Genomic DNA, 21,126 nt, shown 5'->3' on the forward strand with positions numbered 1-21,126 from the left:
GCATTTCATCGCATTGACTTTGTTTAGCCGTCATATTCGTTCTTTCTTATTTCAAGGTTGAAAACATTCCTCCCTTTATCTGTGGCGTTCCTGGCGAAGTAAGACTTGAATGAATTTACAGCTCTTCACCGTGCGGAGATGACAGCTTATGTATTCTGGTGGAGTTAGTGTGCTTCATCTTCTACGCTTTCCCTATTTCGCTATGTTCTGAACGAGTAAGAACAAATTGGAGCCTATAAAAAAGGTTTTAATAAGGAGCTTCCGAGCTTTGGGTTTTACCCATAGACTTTAAATATGTTGGACGACTGGTGTCTGTAGACTTCCATGTTCTATGCCGATGAAGTCATTTGGAGCCAGAGTCTTCTTAGTAGTGGGGTGGAGTCTAATAACTAGATGTGTGAGTCGTTAGGGTTCGATTCGATTACGATCGATTATTATGCCTACGATGAGAGAGAGAAAACAAGAAGAAGGATTTGGGAGTGGGGATTGGGCGCATTCTTAACTCCTTTAGAATGCACGGAAGGGAGGGGGGGAGTTAGCTACGCCAATTTTGTTTGACAACGCTTTGAACTAGGGATGCTCCGATCAATGCCGATCTCCACTAATAATACGTGGCCGATCACTATTCTGAATCGGACAGCCGATCTTATTACAGCTATTATATGTACTACGGCTTTTGATCAGTAAGTCCTTATCGATCTAAAATCACTGTTAGTTTTAGTCGTTTATAACATGCATTTGAAAAGGCAACATTCGTCAAACATAATTATTATACATATTCTTTATTATCATGAAAATACCTGAAAAGGTTTGAAGAACAGCAATATAAATATTTCCTTCAGCCATTTCATGGAGCTGCGTGTCATCACAGCTGCGTGTGTATTGTTCTTCGTCTACAGCGCATTTTGAGTTTCTGCACGAGAGCGCCCCCTGGCTTTTGGATGTAGCGGCATTTCACCATAATTCATTGAGAAACATAGCAAGCATTATCGGCCGATCGATCGAAACATCCCTACTTTGAACGTCAACAAGAAGTGATGTCACACAGATTCATTTAGAGCGCCTTTAATAATGCTCCGATCGATCAGTATCGATCAATAGCGGCATTCAGTGACTCGATCGGTACTCGCTAAATTTGCCTATTTCTTGAAACGATCTTTGTGTTTACTTTTGTCATCACAGGGCTCCAGAATGCGGCTGCAGTTAGAGACCATTTTTACGCAATGCAAGCATTTTTATAACCCGTTGCTCATGTGCGACATGCAGATTTGCCTTTACAGAGATATGTGTTTTTTATGAGGACACGCTCCGGTCAACAGCGTGACACGCCTTCACATCCCAATCAAACAGCGTATACAACACATATATATCGCGGACAATTGCATCTTCATGATGAAAGTTTTTTATTTGCATGCATTTTAAAGTTTAAACTTTCATTTTCCTCAGCTGCTTTTGTCTGCATAAACCTGGCGCGCACGCACACAAGCCTATCTTCAGTGCACGTATACAGAGCGATCTCTCTCTCACATCTTAAAGCTACAGTAACCCAATTTATCTCTCCCAATTTGATTTTTATTACTTTTAACAGACATAGGCCTTTATAAAGGCATATAAAATTTCTTTTTGTAAAATAAATATTTGTTGTGCTTATTTATTTGATTCTCTATTTAAACAATAATATACCTAATTACCGAAAGTATTATAACAAAGGCAACACCTGTGGTGTTACTTTATCTAGAAAAAAATGTTAACAGTAACAGTCATCAAATAGCTTGCATATTAGCTTGAAGAATCGGCATTGGTTTTGGCCAATCACGAAAACAACCAATCGGTTTTCGGTATCAGCTGGAGAAATCCTGAACGACATCCCTATTAGTTATCGTGCAGTAATCGTTCACATTACAATCACTATGTGATGGTCTCATTATTCGATTTGATTATCATGAGAGATTGATTAATAATCGATGCAGTAATCGTTCACATTAACATTGAGATGCATGGTAGAAATTACTATATATTTAAGAGTCCTCACATTTTAGATAAACAAACACTTTAAAGTACATCAACATGATAAGAAATAAATAAAATAATAGAAACCAACCATCAATGGGAAAAAAACATTTATTTGAAGTATAATTAGATTTTTTAATTCTGGCTCACATACCATTAATTTGCATGAAGATGGCAGGGTTTATGACCTATTATATTGCATTGTCATGTTGCAATGATAGTACTGGTCTCTTAACGTAAGTTTTTCCATTCACCAAATGGAAAACAGGTTTGGTTTGATTTCAGGTATGATTCAAAACACATAACATCGAGTACTGTTGGTGCCCTAACAAGTATTATTTATCTATCCATAGTAAACAACATGTTACTTTTTGTATTAAATATTTTGTATTGTCTATTCATAAAGTCAAAAACTAGATTATTTTATTTAATAGAAGAAACTTTAAATAGTGCATTCAGTTTCCACAAGAAGCTTTACTGAATTAACACAAAACCTTGAATCTCATCTTTAAACACCCAATAGTATCCAAGTAATTGCACCGGCTGCCAGGTTGTTTAGTGCATTTTTGGGAAGAAATGGCCGAAGCCCCCAGCACACCACGCTTTCCAAACCATCATAAACTTCAGGTGATGGCTTTAGTTTTTGGTGAACAACTGAGATGCCGAGATCTATGTTGGCTGATTCAGTTTCTCAAATCACATATTCATAGTGACTTTGTTTGCCCATTTCTCTCAGTTAACTATGCAGAAGCAATTTTACAAACGAATGGACCCACAGATAGCACTCTCTCAATGGCATGGCCATCTGTTGGCATGGCAGACGAGGATCATTTTGCATTCAGAAAATTAAAGGTCTGCCAGTTTTACCCTCTCGTGATATCCACCATGTAAAGTTCAGTAGTGTGTCTGCTCTGTTTTGGGGAGGCTGCTTTGAGTTTGTAGTTTACTGCCAGTTCATAACATACAGTAGTTTGAAAAAAGTACTGTACAGTAGCTCGCTATAGTTAAGTTCACAACTAATTGAATATACACCCTTTTGCTGATCAGCCAAATGATATGATCCGTGACTCAAAATCCATAATATGATCCGAACTGTGAATTTTATGATCCACTGCATGAAAAGTTACTTAACAACAACAGAGTCGTATAATGGGCACATTTTATTTCTTTTAAATGTCATTACAGAAAAACTGTCCCTGGCTGGTACTGGGATGGTACTCTTTCAAAATGTAAACATTTGCACCTAAAGAGTTCATATTAGTACATCGCAAGTAAATATTAGTACCAAACTTAGGATATTATTTATAGTCACCGCAATATAACTAATAAACTAAAAACAACTAATAAAAATAAGCCATATCTTATTTTATATATCCAAGGGAAAAGCTTAAAGGATAATTCTGGTATTTAACACTTTGAGGCTCATTTCTGGTTTGTTTTGGATGAACTACAGTGATGGACACAGAAATTTTGACAATGGGTCGTGTCTTGACTTTTTGACTCGTTTAGAAGCGTCTCTTGACTGCTTCAGAATGGAAGTCAATGTCCATGCACAAACATGTCAATAAACACTTAACGTTCATTTTCAAAACTGTGCTACTCACCGAGTGGTTCGTGGTGTTCGTTGATGATTGAAAACAAGTTGTGTAGCGAAATTCAGTTTCTGTCGTGTTTTATTTGGCATTTTGTAAAATTCCATTGACTTCTCTTGTAAGACTCATTGCTCGCTGATATATCACTCCGCCGCCGGGAAACAGAAAAGGGTCTGTTTACATGTGGTTGTAGTTTTTTCACTCGGTTTCTCTCAGAAGAATTGCGCCAATCATACATTGCGCCAATATATTTGTTTTTAATCATCAACGAACACCACGAACCACTCGGTGAGTAGTACAGTTTTGAAAATGAACGTTAAGTGTTTATTGACATGTTTGTGCATGGCCATTGACTTCCATTCTGAAGCAATCAACAGATGCTTCTAAACGAGTCAAAAAGTCAAGACACGAACCATTGTCAAAATTTCAGTGTCCATCACTGTAGTTCATCCAAAACAAACCAGAAATGAGACCCAAAGTGTTAAATACTGGAATTATCCTTTAAGGATAAACATTTTACTAAATATTTATTGTGGTACCCAAATAGATAAAACAATTTTGTCAAGGGTTCCAGGAACTCAATTAAGTGATGTTTTAAATTGATTTTCTGAAACCACTTCATTAAAATGAACCATGCTTGCTAAATTAAATCCGACTTGGCAATAGTATTTGACAGAGCAAGGACATTCTTTGGCAGAGATGTTGATTATTGTTATAAATTTATTGCCTTTGAGTGTGAAGGATATATAAACTAGTGTACTCCAATCCATTGTAAATATTTGCATTCAGTAGATAAAAGCATTCAAATCGTACATTTTCTCACTTCCGTTTGTACGGATCAACGATTTTTATGACATCATTCTGCACTTTTGTCTCCAGATTTCACGCTGTGAGCTGAACTATATCAGACATTTTTAAAGGGCGAGGAGCCACTTACTATGTCCCGCTCTTACTGTTTCAGTGGAAATTGTCTCAACACATCAAACAAAGCTGATCGTTTCCAGGCACTTGAGTGGGTCTTTAATACTATATATTAATAGCGTGGTTATTTTTTAGGTATAGATAAACTTGAAACATAGAGCTGAACCGAATGTGTACAATAATTTCAAAGATGGGATGGCTACATCATAAAGGGTACAGTAGATGATTGATTTGTAGCATTCCTGCAGAGATGAGCTGAGCGTCATGGGAGCGTCATCTACTGTGCTGATGATCCACAAGGGAGCTGCGCAGGGATTTACCTCAGAAAATGACTCCGTAACGAAACAGTTGAGGGAAAGAAGTCCTAAGGGGGTACTGGGGTGCTTATGGGATGCACAGATCTAGGGTAGCGTCTAGGTAGCTTTAGGTGAGCGTCTAAAGAGATAATGATGTAGCATAAGGGCACTTAACAGTGGAATCTATGCTGACTTTTTGGTTTGTCCCTCTGTGCCGATACGCTGATTTCAGCAACTCAGAAAGTTGATGATTCAGTACAATTCAGACAGCACTTGCCTTTGTTTGCTATCTAACATCTCCCTCTTCCAGAAATAAAGGGACAGAGGTCTCAAAAAGTCACAATTCCAGATGCTTTCTTTGTGGTTGAAGATTACAATTGTATAGGGGTACATGCAATGACATAAATAGGAGCATTGTCAAAACCTGTCTACATTTTACATCAGACAGCTTTCCCAAGCCAAAACTACCTTATTTATACATGTAAACATAGCTTTGTAGGCTACATTTATTGTTGGCATGTTTGACAAAGTATTAAAGACGACACATCATGAAAATCTGACTTTTTCCATGTTTAAGTGCTATAAGGGTCCCTAGTGCTTCAAAATGTGAAAAAGATCAACCCAGTAACTTAGTTTTGGTAAACCATTTTCTGCAAAATATTTGAAGAATAGGTAATTGAAATTTGTCTCCCCTTGTGATGTCGGATGTGGATAATACTGCCCCTTAATCTGCACTATCTAAGACGGCACTGCCATTTAGTTTTGTAAGTTCCTTTTGGATAAAAGCATTTTTTTTGTGACCGTCAGACGCGCATACATCAGAGCCAGCGGCAAATCATAGAAGTAGACGAGATGAGCACTGCGGGGTAAATGTACGCTGACACCTACTGGTTGCGCCTGGAACTCACATCTCTGAATTTGTTTAATCAAATTTTAAATGGGCACTATTTTTACTAATTAAAGGCGCTCTAAGCTGTGTGAATCTGTGTGATGTCAATTCTTGTTGAGGTTCAAAGTGTTGTCAAACAAAACGGAGAGTAGCTAACTCAACCCCTTCCCCTCCCTTCTGTGCTTTCTGAAAGAGTCATGAACGCGCCCAACCCCCACTCCCAAATCCTTCTTGTCGTTTAGTGGCTGGAACACGTTTGTAATGTTTCGTTGTGGTAGGTTTGACCACTTTGTTTTTGTTGCAGTTTGTGGAGCCTGGGCTGTCTACAGAGACCATGGTTTTTTAAAGTGTGTTCAGAGGGCAGGCATCTAGCAGATAGTGAGGAGATGTTTACTGTATGAAACAAAAAAATTGTATTGCCTAAAACGCGTGAATTCGCTTGGAGCACCTTTAACGAGCACCCATTTCATTGTTAAAAAAACAACGTTATTTTGTGTATTTGGTATAATACAATGTCTACCAATCCCAATACAAAGTAAACGGTTGCCTACAATCTGTGTGTTTGTTGTAGTCCAAGAAAAGAGATTTACGTTAGAGACGATAACTCTCGTCATTGTTTACCTTGGGGTTTGTACCTTTTGCATATTGTTAACATGTACTAATAAACACTTACACACCAAAGGAAATTTAAAATCGTGAATCGGACCATTGGTGATCTTTAACTGCAGATTTGAAATAATACATATTTTCTTGCCTAACTTATCTTAAAATGACATTTTGTGACCCAGAGAAAGTAATATTGAGAATATGGTCTCGCACAATTTCGTATGCAAGGCTTCAGAAAAGTTTTTGGTGTTGCTTTATGGAAATTTTTAGGGAATGAATGTTCCAGTGCACTGGAAGGATTTTGCAATCGAGAAGGCTCTTAAAATGTCAAAATCCTTGATCAATGCCCTGACTACCGAACAAGGGAGCTGATTGAGGCACAACCAAAGTGTTTCCCCCGAACCTGGTCCACAACAAACCAATCAGTCCTTTGAACAAAAACACCTCAGCAAGTTCACTGAGAGCAACACATTCTTCAGTTAATTTGATTTGGTTGAAATGAGAAAGTTGTGGAAAGACAGGGGTTTGGAGAGAAAGGGATAATAGGAGTGTGGTGCCTGTAGCTGATTGCATCACCATGCTGAGCGCGGATCAGTGTTGTCTCATCAAGGCTGTGTGAAATGTAATCACTGCAGATCCGCACCGCAACTCTTTACTTCTGTGTGTCAGACTAAGTTGTGAAGGCATTGATGGAAATTGATTAAATGTATAGAAAAGAAAACAAGCAGAATAAGTTATGTCCACCCCCACAAATAGATCAGAACTTGAAAGTCTAAATTTGAGGTGAGTGATTAAAACTGAAGGTTAGATTCTTTAAAAATTAAAGTTATCCTGATTGATTATGTTTGCTTTTGATGTGAATGTTCCTATAGCTGTATCGGCGGAGCACCATGTTATCAGCACAAAACATCATGGGTTCGATTCCCACCCACATACTGATTAAATGTATACAGTGCTTAACATATTTAATAGACCCAATGTAAGGTTTGTGCCACAGCTGCCTTACACTAAAAGTATAAGTGATAACCAAAATCATTTTTTATGTTTTTATAATGGTTAATCCAACAGTATATGTAAGCTCGTAAAGGTGCATTGTGTAACTTTTAGGAGGATCTCTTGACCGAAATGCAATATAATATACATAACTTTATTATCAGTGGTGTATAAAGACCTTACATAATGAACTGAATTGTTTTTATTACCTTAGAACAGTGTTTCTCAAACCTTTTCAGCCCAAGGACCACTTTATGGACCACCTAACAGAATCCCACTCTAACACGCCCCCAAAAAACAACAAAATAGGAAGGATAAGCTAAATTTAAGTTTAATATGCAACTGTTTCAAGTCAAAAACTAATTTTTTAAACACAAATGCAATGCTATGTTCAGAAATTATTATATGAATTTTATTTCATTTGAACAAGTAAATGTGAAATAAGTTACAGCTTAATATGAACAACACACTGCACATATGAAAAAAAAAAAAACTCCAATTAAACATAGTATAACAGCCTAGGTCCCACTTAATGTCATTCCAAAGAGCCCTTAGTTTAAAACTGAGGTGGTGGGTATATGAAGTCTATGGTAACAATAAAATGCTGAAAATTTTTTTCCCCTTAATGTCCAAAATCACTGAAATTACAGGGATTTTACACATGAAACAAAAACAAGTACATTACAAAACTAATAGATCTGTGGATTTAAGCTGCTTTCAGTTGACGCTTGATCTTTTCTTTTGACTCCTCTTTGGTTTAACCACCGATCCATTTTTATGTTATTAAAACTAGGGATGCACTGAATCCAGATTTTTTTAGGTTCGGCCGAATCCCGAATCCACCGTTTAAGATTCGGCCGAAACCGAATACCGAATCCTACTCGCATCCTTATTCCATTAACACAGTAAAACACATTAATGAATTATACAACGTCCACAGCATGTATTTTTCATTTTATTTAATTTTAACTGTACATTATGCCAGGATGACAAGTTGGAAAACTATTTTGACAATTACCATAAGCCTATGCATAATGAAAGCGATGCGTTGCGACACGCTCGTTTTTCCAATAAGCAAGCAGCTCCGCGCTGAAAACAATATTTAACTTTGAGTGAGAAGCTCCGCTCGTCAATGTCAGTTTTCACACGGCCGTCCAATTACAATTGAGGAGGGGCGGGACATTACCACAGCAACCAACCGGCTCACAGCTGAAGCATCACAGCTACCAAGCGCTCGGCTGAAAAACAGCTGGCATTTGGTGTCCTCAAGGTGTTTTCAGCCATGTTTAAAAGTTTTGGTGTGTCCAGCCCCTAAAGCTCACCGAAAGAAAAAGCTCATCTCCACGTCAGCACCCGATGTGTGTAATCAACGGCCGCGTGACGTCGACCAGCGTAGCGCAAGCCTAGGATTCGGTTCGGTGGAAAAAAAATCTAGGATTCGGCCGAACCCCGTCAAAAAGCCCAGTATTCGGCCGAATCCGAATCCTGGATTCGGTGCATCCCTAATTAAAACAGAATGGCAAGAACTGATATCACAGTTTTGCAAGTGCATTAAAAATCTACTTAAATAAGTGACGATTGTATAAACACTTGCCTAGTTTAGGTCATCTTTTGGCGGACCACTGGGGGGGTTTGGCGGACCACTAGTGGTCCGCGGACCACACTTTGAGAAAAACTGCCTTAGAATGAGACGCTTTTATCTCCATACACTGTGGGTCCCGTTACATGGGAGTCACCAGTAATTCTCATTTTGAAATAGTACTTTATGGTCAAAATGTCTGTTGTTTTGGTCGGCATGGTCCTGCCACTGTCAATAAAGCCAATAGTGTATTGCGACAGCTCGGTTGCCAGTAATCACAGTTGCTCAAATGAGGCCGCATTGGACCATAAATGCGACCCTGCTTTGCTCACACCTCCGAAATGAGCATCAGATTGAGATATAAACATCCACATATGTGGGTTTGCAATTTTACAATAAACTTTTGATAGACATATACTTTCTATCTTCCGTGTAGCGCTGCTGCATGTGTCTGGCAACCCAATGTTACATACACAGCACCTTAAAGGGACATTCCACTTTTTTAAAAAATATGCTGATTTTTCAGCTCCCCTAGAGTTAAATATTTTATTTTTAGCGTTTTGGAATCCATTCAGCTGATCTCTGGGTCTGGTGGCACCACTTTTAGCATAGCTTAGCATAATCATTGAATCTGATTAGACCATTAGCATCGCGCTAAAAATAAACAAATAGTTTGGATATTTTTCCTATTTAAAACTTGACTCTTCTGTAGTTAAATTGTGTTAACAAACTGCTGTAACTAGTGTTGTTTTTGGCAGCCTGTTTTAATTTTAGTTTTAGTCTAGTCTTTGTGTCAAGCTGTCATTTTAGTTTTTATTAGTTTTAGTCACGTTCATACTCTTTTAGTCTAGTCAAGTTTTAGTCGACTAAAGTCTGGGCATTTTAGTCTTATTTTAGTCAGACTTATCCATGACTATTTTTGTCTAGTTTTAGTTGACGAAAACTGATAACATTTTAGTCTAGTTTTAGTCAGTGAAATTTTTTTTGTCTCTTTTTAGTAATGCAATTCTATATAACCCATATAGTATAATGACCTAGTAGTAGTATAGACAAAACAATATTTTCTTTTAGCCAAACCCATTTCAAACAAAAGTTATATAATTGTTACCTTATAGGCTCAAGAATACATCCATTCCAGACATGGAAGATGCTCTGATTTGAATAGATATTTATTTTACTATCCTCTGAGTGAGTGACTTGACTGTTCGTAAGAGTCTACATAAAAATCTACATAATCAAAACTGAAGTAGTCTAAGCAAACACACACACACAAACACTTTAAGAAAACAGCTGATGTCTATTAAGAAAAGCAAAGTTGGTATGTACAGTATGGTTATGTTCTCTATAGTAGGCTACAGGTGTTTGATTGATTTAATACTCAAGTATTCAGCTAAGTATGTTTTGTTCATTTAAATAATAAATAAGTTATTTAAGCATATACAAAACAACGAATGTCTTTAGCATAGATATCTTTACAATGTTTCAATACGCAACGCAGCACAATGTCATTTAAACAACTGTTACATGATATAAATTTGTACATTGTTATACTGGTGGTGTCAGCAATCAAAGCTATAGATTTTAACAGGCTTGTTGAACTGCCCTGAAAGTGATGCAAGCGATTTATTTTGGACTTTTCTTTTACATTTGGAGCCAGAATGCTGCGTCTTCCCGGGCGGAATTGCCGCGCGGCTACAGTTTTTCTCGTGTAGTGGAAGCGTTTTGTGCAGCATTTAGTGGAAATGGGTTTATTTTCAACAGCGACTGCCATGAAGAGTCGTGTCCGTAAAAAGGAGAGGATTTTAGGTGCACGAGCAAGGCGTGTGGACCAACTCCGCTTCACCTCTGTAACCGGCGCCCCGTTTCTCCACTTTCCGCACGTCTCGTACTGAAAAGGAACACTCGCGGTTGCCGCGTACACCGTTTGAAATGCCCATTAATGTGCAAACAGAGGCGTATGATATCAAAGCATCGCGAGAGCAGACTGCTCCGCATGCTTTCTACTCACTCTCGCGGTACTTTCATGTTTTGATTGATCTACGCAGCGCCAACAACACACGTGATCACCTGCAGTCAGGTGGCAGGGGCGCGGAGATGCTGGGATGGATAAAAGACGAAATAACGTTATAACATTTCGTCTCGTCTCGTTTTGGTCAACGAAAATGAAGAGACATTTTAGCTCAGTTTTTATTTTGTAAACCACTTTTAGTCTAATTTTTATTCGTCAACAATATTGCATTATACATTTTATTATAGTCATCTTCACATGACCAGCATTTTCGTTGCGTCTCGTCTCGTTTTCGTCACGTGATAAAGGTTCGTTGGCGACTATATTTCGTCATACTTTTCGTTGACGAAAGCAACACTAGCTGTAACATGGCTGCAGCAGGCGCAATGATATTACGCAGTGCCTGAAAATAGTCCCCTGCTATTGAAAGTAACCGAGGGGAGTATTTTCGGTCGTGGAGATCGGCTGAATGGATTCCAAAACTAAAAATGTAATGTTTCAATCAAGGGGAGCTGGAAAATTAGCATTTTTTTTAAAGTGGAGTGTCCCTTTAAAGTAACAGTAGTATGTCTAATGCTATATAATTGTTGTTATCCATTTTCGAATTTATTTTTAGATTTTTTTATTCAGATGCCCAATTACAATAATAGAAAAGCAAGTTATGATTGAATGTTATGCTTGACTTATGAAAGAAGTTGAATGTGCCGACTCAAATTTGGGTATAAAAAGGCAAATTTAATTTGCCATTCCTCCACTTCTATTCAAAATGGTGAAACATTGAAACCTCTTTGAAAAGGCAAGAGTCCACATTAAAGCACTTTACGATTCAGCAAGGTCTTTAAGACAAATAGACAGGTGGTTTAATAAATTTGTTACCTTGAATGCACTCCAAGTCGGTTTGGATAAAAGCGTCTGCAAGATGCATAGATGTAAATGTTAATAGATTCTTTAAATATGTTGTGTTTTGTAAGTTTCATGTCTTTCCCAGACAGAGCACAAATGTTACTGTCTGTTTCACTGGCACACTTATGAAGCTGTCGACTTGTCATGTAGTCCACGGCTCTGTGTCTAATGCTACCCTAATTCCGGCGAAGGTGCAAGTGTGCACAACGGCGGCAATCATGAGCACCCTTCAGAATCGTAAAAACTAGAAATGGGAAGCCCTGCAGTCTTTTCATGGGCCATTTCATGGGCCATTGCAAATCTGCAGGTTGAAATGAAGTGTGCTGTTTGCTTCAGGGACTATGTGACCGACTGTAGGGTGTCCCAGTTGTTGTTTTATAATTCGTAAAGGTCCACTACATCCTTGGCTAACAGTTTATGTGCATTGACGTGGACACGGAGGACAACAAGGTTGTTTTGAAGAGGTCGAATGTACCATATTATTATTGTGACTATTAGAAAAATTGTATCTTTGAATAAAGAAAAAAACGCTCTGTGTGATCTGGGAGCAACTGTTATTGCCCTCTTCTTCTGTTTCACTTAAGAGGCAGAGCTTTGCCCAGTTGGCATCTGCTTGAAAAACACTGTTAGGCCTCATTAGTCAAAGTGCACACCTGTCAGATAGAGAAACTCACTTCAAGTCTCACAACTGTGTGTGTGTGTGTGTGATGCTCACCCTCTCTATTCTCTTGTGTTTGCAGTTTAAGGTGGACGGAGAGTGGTGGACGTGGATCGACTATGAGCGATTTCAGGAACTCATTCAGGAATACGAGGAGAGCGGAGGTACTAAGAGCTTTTCAGCGACGGACTATATGGCTAAGACACCCAGCTGGGCTCTTTTTGGAGGTAGCGAGAGAGGATTCGACCCCTCTGACACACGTTTTCAGAGAAAGAACAAGACCAAAAATATCTCGGGATGCTGATGTTGAACGATTGTGTGTTTTTCGTTTGATTCTGTAGTAGATGAATGTGTTTTAAGGGTATGGAATACACTGTCAGTCAAAAATGGTCCCTAGCTAGCTGTCACTAGGGTGGCACCCTTTCAAAAAGCTCACCTTTGCACCTAAAGTGTTTATATTAGTACATAAGAGGTACAAAATGTATATATATCTGTACCTAAAACGTTTTTAAAGTACTGCCCCAGTAACAGCTTGGGACCAATTTTTTTTCTTCAGAATTCCTTAGGAACAAAACTAAAGAGACATCTTATGTTCCTAACAGATATACTATACTTAGTTCTCATGCAATTTTAATAAACGTGAGCTTTTTAATTAAAGTTGTGGCTATGATAATAAAGATTTTCACTCTCCTGAAGTCTTGATGCAGACATCACAATCATTCAGAGAACCGGATGAGCCGGATTATTCCCTGGAGAACAATGACAGATCTCACCTTTGCCCTGCATTGACCCCTTAAGACTGATTATTAGTATTGATTAGTCCTTCAGGGTTTTGTGGTGGAATTTAAGGCTTTGGTTACTCATATGTTACCTTTATAGGGCTTAGATTTATAGATCACAAGAGGCAAGACCTACAATGAAAAATATCACTGTAGTGTTATGTGCCTTAATGAACATGTCACCTCAAACTGATTTGTGTGATCTTTTAAAGTTTTAGAGGGCACATGGGACTTGTATGGATCAGGTGGTTACAATAAAGTTCATCATAATGCTGGAAACCCCTTTTGAAACTACCCCACAAACATCTCAATCATTTTCTATCTTTTGTCCTGTCACAGCCCACTTTTAAAAAGTTTTTAAAAAGCTGACACCTTTTAAAAGTGTGCCTTCAAACCCTGCATCCACTGGAATGGACATCACATGTTCTGTGGTTCAACCAATCAAAATAAGGCCCACTGAGGAAACACGGGGAAAATCAGGTCTGAAGGGGTTCAAATGTTGCATATTAGTACCTTGAAGGTCTTTTTGTAACTAAATGGTACTATCCCAATAACAGCTTTTGTACCTTTATTTCTAATAGTACCTGTGTGTCTTTATTTAAAGATTGCTTTGAGGTCAGATGTCGCTTAAATATTTTATTATTACGTTTTTGCTGTTTAGTTTTGAGGACTGCTGTTGTCTCTTACTGGCCAAAAGGTGTCTACAAAACTGCATAGATTATTTATAACAGGTGTGTGTTACAGATCAAAATATATAACATTTTGTTGTAGATGCTTTTGAGGTTTTCATTAAAAAGGGCGTTTGAATGTTATTGTACTAGACATCTGCTTGATGCTATAAAACGTGGTCACACTTGGTTTCTGAGCTGAAGAAACCTAAAAAACTTAGTTTTTGACTGAAGGGTGATAGTACATAGTCAGAATTAAAGGTACAAAGCCTTCACTCGGTCAGTAACCTTTAAAAAGTTCCTAATATTTACCATTTACAGGTGCAGATATGTACATTTGAGGAACTAATATGCACCCTTTTAGTACAAATGTGTACTTGTTGAAAGCGTGCCGCCCTGGTGACAGCTTTTGTACCTTATTTTTTAAGAAATGGTTTCCCAGACAGGGATTAGCTTAAACCAGGACTAAGCCTTAGTTTAATTAGTTTTAACAAACATGCCCAATTTAAAACATTACAAAACAAAGGGCACTGATGTATTTTAAAATTTGTCATTGCAAGTTGTTTTCAGTTTGGACAGCTCTTAAATCTATTTTAGTCTAGGACTAGTCTAAGCCCTAGTCTAATCCCTGTCCGGTAAAAACAGCCCCTAAGTGTACAATATTAACACCAGTCTAGTTTCGATAGTATCTGCTCTCGATTCAAGGTGGGTTCAACCAGTAGAATAGTCTTTGATATCTGAGACTTAGCAATAATAAAGCCATCGCATTGCTTGATACAGCAGACAACATGTAAAAAGGCAGACGTATTTGTCAGCCAAAAACTTAAAAGGTAATAAATTGTCAAAAAGTATTCAAAATTCAAGCACTTTATTGAAATAACCTGCCTTTGCCTAAATGAATCAGACATCCCAACATGATTTGAGAAAGGGAACAGATTCTACTTAAGTCATTAGTGGTTCTTCCATTTATGCAAAGCATCACTATTATTATTGCTCAGGGATCTTCTTCTTACATCTGGACAAAAATTCTGTGCATAGCTTGTCCCGCACTGTTTGCCATAGACCTATGAAAGAGGGCTCAAATCTAAAGCCTTATGTCTCTGCATCATAACATCGCAGAGTTGTTTTGTCATGGTTTATATTATTCATGTGGGCAAGCAGACATACTTTGGATTATTGTTATTAGCATTTGCCAAGCCATTCTCTAGCAACCAAATACAGTACCTTAGCAACAGTATTAACAAAGCCTGTATCTCTGCATCAGACCATCATAGAGACATGGCGATCGGATCGTTTTACTTGTGGCTTGGAGTATAATCATTGGTGGATGCCGATTCACTCCCTAGCAACCAAACAGAGGTACCCTAGCAACCAATTAAAAAGTAATACCGTACCTCACAGCACAACTAATACAAGTCAATGGAGTTGGTAAAAACTACGATAAAACCTGTTGGAATGCGTCTTTTGCAGCGATTTTTGTGTGAGCATATCAGTGAACACCCCTAACAACTCGGTGAGTTTCACGTCTTTGTAAACGAAAGTTTAATGCATTTTAGGAAGGATTGTTCCAGTGTACCATTAAACCCATTGTAAAGGTGGGAGGTGAAACACAAACCCCCCAAAATTCTCGGGGCAGCCGCATATGTCGAAATTTCAGTCAAAACCGTTCTATTTCATCATAAACAATCTGAAAACAGGGCTTTAAGTCTAAAATACCGAACTTGTCCTTTAAGAGAAACCACTTTCCTGCCAATGACAAGTTTTTTCAGCAATCCGTATTTCCACTATTATCCACCAGGTGGTGCTCTTACCCAACTTATAAAGGAACCCAAAATTGTTCTTCTATGGTAAGAACCTTTTAAACACCTTTATTTTTAACAGTTAACCTATTTTTTCATGCCAATTAAGTGTGAATTTGCACATTCTGAATTGTACCAAAAGGTGATTTGTCGTAGTTACCGTAATTATGAAATTTTAACATGTGAAAAGTGTTTATTTTTTCGTAGAGCTTGTAATTACAGCTATTAGATTTTTTTATTAGAGTTTTCTGAGAGCTATGACTTGCAACACATGACCTCTGCAATCTCACGTGAAACCACTTCCAGTATGTTGTTATTGATGCACGTTCTGTGTTATGATATATTTAGCAGAAGCATTCAAATGTATTTGTAATAATGTATTTTACAGTTGGCAACAACATTCTTTTAAGCGGATTGAAGTATATAATTCCCAGTCCAAGGGTGTGAACAGCTTCGAGTTAAGTGTCACATGTTGTCATTTAAAAAATAACGGTAATTACGATAATGCACGGATGCAGCAAAAACGTATGAATATCAGAAAACAGCATGAATTAAATCCCACCCCATCAAAGGGATGCAAAAGCACAAACGTACCAATGAGATTGCACAAATTCATATGAATAAGCCACTTCCCAAAATACAGTAAATACAGATTGGCATGAGATTGTGTTGGATTTTCATTTTGAGCAAGGCCTACAGTATATAAATGCCTCTAATAAGCATATTTTCCCATTTATATCTTTTCGTTTCTTAATAAAACAGACTTTTCATGTGACTAAAACTTTTCTTGCTCAGTCAGACCGAGAATGAATCTCATTATAAACAAATGCTACATTTCTAACTGTAAATGTCCTAGTCACAGTAATATGGATTTCTCCTTTCACATCCCCTTTTGCTCTTGGCTATACCAACCCAATCCTCTATCCCACAAATGGGTTTCACAGAAAGACGGTCCAGCATCCGCAGTCTCATTACCGGTATCTCTGTCCCAGCTTGTGTTATAAGCCTCAAAACAATTGTCCTCTGCACATTTAAAGGTCTGAAATACAAGATCAAGTTAAGAGTAATTGGAAATAAAAGAAGAGTAGGCTGACTGGTAAGCATGAGGGAAACCTTGCTGAGCTGATGTCCTGTTTTTTTGTGTGTTGTCAAAACATGTAGGTGGCTTGACAACATCCTCTCATAAGCTTGTTGAAAATCTGAAGTGCTTATTCAACTGTTTTCTTGCTTTAAGAATGATACAGTTGTGTTAAAAAAATACTATACTAATAAAAGTAAATAAAGTGCAAAAATGTTATAGAGTTTATTTCTTGATTTCAAAAAATTACACATTTAATTTCAAATCAAAGCATTAACAAAATTGATCAAGTCTGCCTTGTACTAAAGGAATGCAAAAATAAAAGAAATATCAAAGTGTTAAAAAAACAGCATTATAGCATCAACATTTTTCTTTGTAGACACTTAAAACTGAGGAAATGTCTTAAGATTTAATGGTAACACTTTACTTAAAGGGGTCTGCATATGACGGACACGACACCTTTATAATGATGACATAACGCGTGTCATGAACATGAATGAGATTTTATGCACGTTTATGACAACTGTCGTTAAGTGTCATTCGCTCAATTATGTTTTTTTTTAAATACAAAGATGACATTGTTTGTTATGTCTTTTGTTATGACAACTTGACATAAACCAATACTAATAACTTGACATAGCAGATTAATTATCAAACTTAAGAAACTATCAAAAATTGATACCCACTCCATAACTTCAATCCTTTTTGTCTGGAACCAAGATTTTGCCATTTTGCTAGTGTGATTGGGGCTGTTGTTTTGTTGAAAAACCCATTTTAGGGGCATTTCCTCTTCTGCAAAGGCCAAAATAATCTCTTCTGATTATTCAAACTAATACATGTTTTCATGTATACCATAAATAGGCCCAACACGGTATGAAAAACATCCCAATACCAAAATTTTTGCACTACCATGTTTAACTGTCTTTGCAGTGTTCTTTGGCTTGAATTCAGTACCCGGGGGCTGCCGGAGGTTCTGTCAATAATCACAGACCCCAACAGACGTATTTTACTCTCATCAGGCCACAAAATGTAACACCATTTGTCTTTGGGCCAGTTGATGTGATTCTGCACCTGCCTTTAATTCTTGCAAACAGCTTCGCTTCAGTCAGATGTCTTCTGACTGTCACAGTACTTATAGATAATTTTAGATCATCTTTGATCTTCTTAGAGGTGATGAACTCCTGAATCTTTGCCATCCTGACTATTCTTCAATCTGTTTAAAGGGGCCATGTCACAGGACTTTTTTAAGATCTCAAATAAATCTTTGGTGTCCCCAGAGCACATATGTGAAGTTTTAGCTCATAAATAATTTATTATAGCATGTTAAAATTGCCACTTTGTAGGTGTGTGCAAAAATGTGCCGTTTTGGGTGTGTCCTTTAAAATGCACATGAGCGGATGAAATTCAAACACTGATCACAATGATGGTGGTTTGTTGAAATTGAAACTCAATTGTTCTGTGAATTATTTTCTCTCTGCACTAAATGGCAGTGCTGTGGTTGGATTAAGGGGTGGTTTTATTATAATAAGAGCTCCTTATGACATCATAAAGAGAGCCAAATTTCAACGACCTATTTTTTCATGTGCTTGTAGAGAATGGTTTACCAAAACTAAGTTACTGGGTTGATCTTTTTCATATTTTCTAGGTTGATAGCAGCACTGGGGACCCAATAATAGCACTTAAACATGGAAAAAGTCAGATTTTCATGCCATGGCCCCTTTAAACAGTACTTGCTTGTTGTCTTTCATGCGCTTTGAGTTTTTGTTGCCTTTTTAAAGCATTTAAGATCATTTTAGCTGAGCATCCTAAACATTTCTTTATACATTTTTCCCTCTCAAATCAACTTGCGAGGGCAATCAACCACTGAAATTGCGTTGTTCCTCTGAGCAACGATGGTCCATTTTACTTAGAAATTCAGCAGCAGATATATTTTATAGCAATGGGCAAAACATTTGCTTCCCCTTTTTCTTAATAAATGACAAAAGGAGCTGTTTCTGTTTTCACAGAATTAACTCATTTTCTAATTAAACTTCACACTGCTATTATTTTGATCACTCCACAATTTAAATATATGAGTCTATGACTCAGAAGAATTAATGTGTCATTATGGGTTTATTGTTTTTCTATTACACTACTACATCTGTAAATAAATAATTTCCAATGTAAAAATATAGTTCTAATAGTGGTTTATCAGGTTACAGGTGCTGTTTATGAACACAAAATGTAGTTAGTGATATGATAAGGACTATGTTTGGTGGAAAGCTATGTTGTTCACGCACCATAAGATGTTGATCAGGAGGATGCAGCCCTTGGCAAAATCACAGTCACCACCACTGTCCATAAACCTCAAACCTTCTCTCGCTCCACAGTTCTAATCCACTGACTGAATGCATGAGGTGGTCAGAAGCCAGTGGCGGTTATGTGGTGCATATGTGCCTGAGAGCCACAAAGCTCTGGGCTTCCTGTCAAACGGACAGATTTCGGTGAAGTTGGTGCCAAACTAAGCTGTTCTTTGCCAAAAAGGAAGTTGCTTAAAATATCTGCAACAGCTCAAGCAGCTCTGATCTACTACAGATTTGCTTTGGGATGCTACTACTCTAAAAAACGATTTGTTGGCTGAACAACCATTACTTATTAAAGTAATTAGATTAAACACCAAAAACATAGTATTCATAACTTTTCAACCTCTACTTAACATATTTAGTATGTGTAACACAAAAATTTAAGTTACCAGGTGAACTTAAATGTATGCAAAAAAAAAAAAAAAAATGCCAACTACTATAACAATTGCGTCAAAATGAAGTAAATCTAGCATAACATTTTAAGTAACTATCGTCTGTCCTAACGGTCGTAGCCATTTTGTGAAGCAATGTAAAAAAATCCAACTTCAAAAAGATAATTAAGTAACTTGAAGAAATATTTTTTTGTTGAAGGGTGTCAATTCATTATTTTGTGTTTATTGAATGAAATAAGCATAATCATCCTGCTAACAAATATTATTTTGTTGACTGGACGTAGATATATAAGTTTTTGTCCAATTCGTTCACCCAACTTGTCAAACTGAGTAATCTGAACAAGCAATTTAAAAAAACAATGGTCTGAATGGTTCCCAACATGCATTGCGATATGTTTATTTCTTTGGTTAATATTTACTAAAAACCATTACTGTTTTAATGTTTGCTGGTGTTTGTTTATGTTGATAGTTAAATGTTGTATTTAGAGTTATTTTGTAAGAATGATGTTTGTTCATTGTTACCATGATTGTGAACCGTGTGTTCAGTGTAGAGGGCGGTACAGTGGGTTAGCGCGCATCATTGTTGCCTCACAGCAAAAAAAGGTCTCTGGTTCAAGAGCTAAGTCAGACAAAGACTTTGTTCAGGAGACATTTCTGTGTACACACTTAAATATTTGAGTTCATGTAACATTCTTTACTTAAAAATTTAAGTACATAAAACACAGGTTTTCTTGTTAATTTTAAGTAAAATTATCTATGTTGGGATTGCTTAAAAAGTGTGATGCAAAAATGTGGCAAATATATTTTAAGGAAAATCCAACACATAATTTTTTAGAGTGCAGACCCTTTCTGTTTTCTGTTTGCTTTCTTACAAAGGCCAAGCAAATAAATATTAAATTGATTATTTATTTTGTATTATTAGTTGGGATTTTAGTTAACCACAAAGTTAACAGTAACCGTAAGTTATCGAGGTGAGTTTTGCATGGATAAGCGCTCCTATTGTCCAGATCATGCATGGTATTAGTTTACAAGATTTGTAAGCATCAGCGCTGCTGCTTGTCATTATCGGCACATCATACTGTAGTGTCCCAGCAGTTTATTAAGACATCAAGTGTAAGAGTTCAGGGACCTTCTGAATGATGCATGCTGTTACGCACACGAATACTCATCACAGACCCTATGTGCAGCATTATCATCATCAGAATAGAGACAGTGATATGAAAGCATCACTAATTCCCTTATTAACTGGTGTGAGTCAGTTAACCACATGAATGCCAAATGCACAGTTTGTTTCTGGCATATTGATGTTTATTTGTTTGCAAAGAGATTTGCGTTTTAATAAAAAAGATACTTATAAAACAATCACACTTTGTATCCCACATAATATTGTACATAATCTGCCTTAATGGCCATAAACAAAATGCCAAATACGAGAATGGGTGTCTGGCCTTCATTAATGGCCGTGGGTTAATAGAATTCCATCTCTGGTATTTCAGAAATCACAAGGGTCCCAACCTGTGAAAGATGATTAATATAGTGAGTAGCTATACAGTATAAAGGACTGGGAATATATGAGTCCAATTTTCTATAAATATATATATATAAAGTGACAA

The 21,126-nt window shown here is 37.2% G+C and overlaps 1 protein-coding gene across 1 annotated transcript in view; it reads left to right on the forward strand.

Annotated features, from left to right (window-relative positions):
* The window catches only part of tyw1 (tRNA-yW synthesizing protein 1 homolog (S. cerevisiae)), an 85,532-nt gene extending 72,382 nt beyond the window's left edge, over nucleotides 1–13,150 (forward strand). The window contains exon 16 of the mRNA XM_065281426.1: nucleotides 12,538–13,150. Within this exon, the coding sequence (XP_065137498.1) occupies nucleotides 12,538–12,759 (222 nt within the window). The 3' untranslated portion in view covers nucleotides 12,760–13,150. The remainder of the gene's footprint in view (nucleotides 1–12,537) is intronic.
* The last annotated feature ends 7,976 nt before the right edge of the window (nucleotides 13,151–21,126 follow it).

The sequence above is a fragment of the Paramisgurnus dabryanus genome, chromosome 8 (genome assembly GCF_030506205.2).
Source record: "Paramisgurnus dabryanus chromosome 8, PD_genome_1.1, whole genome shotgun sequence".
Lineage (NCBI taxonomy): Eukaryota > Metazoa > Chordata > Actinopteri > Cypriniformes > Cobitidae > Paramisgurnus > Paramisgurnus dabryanus.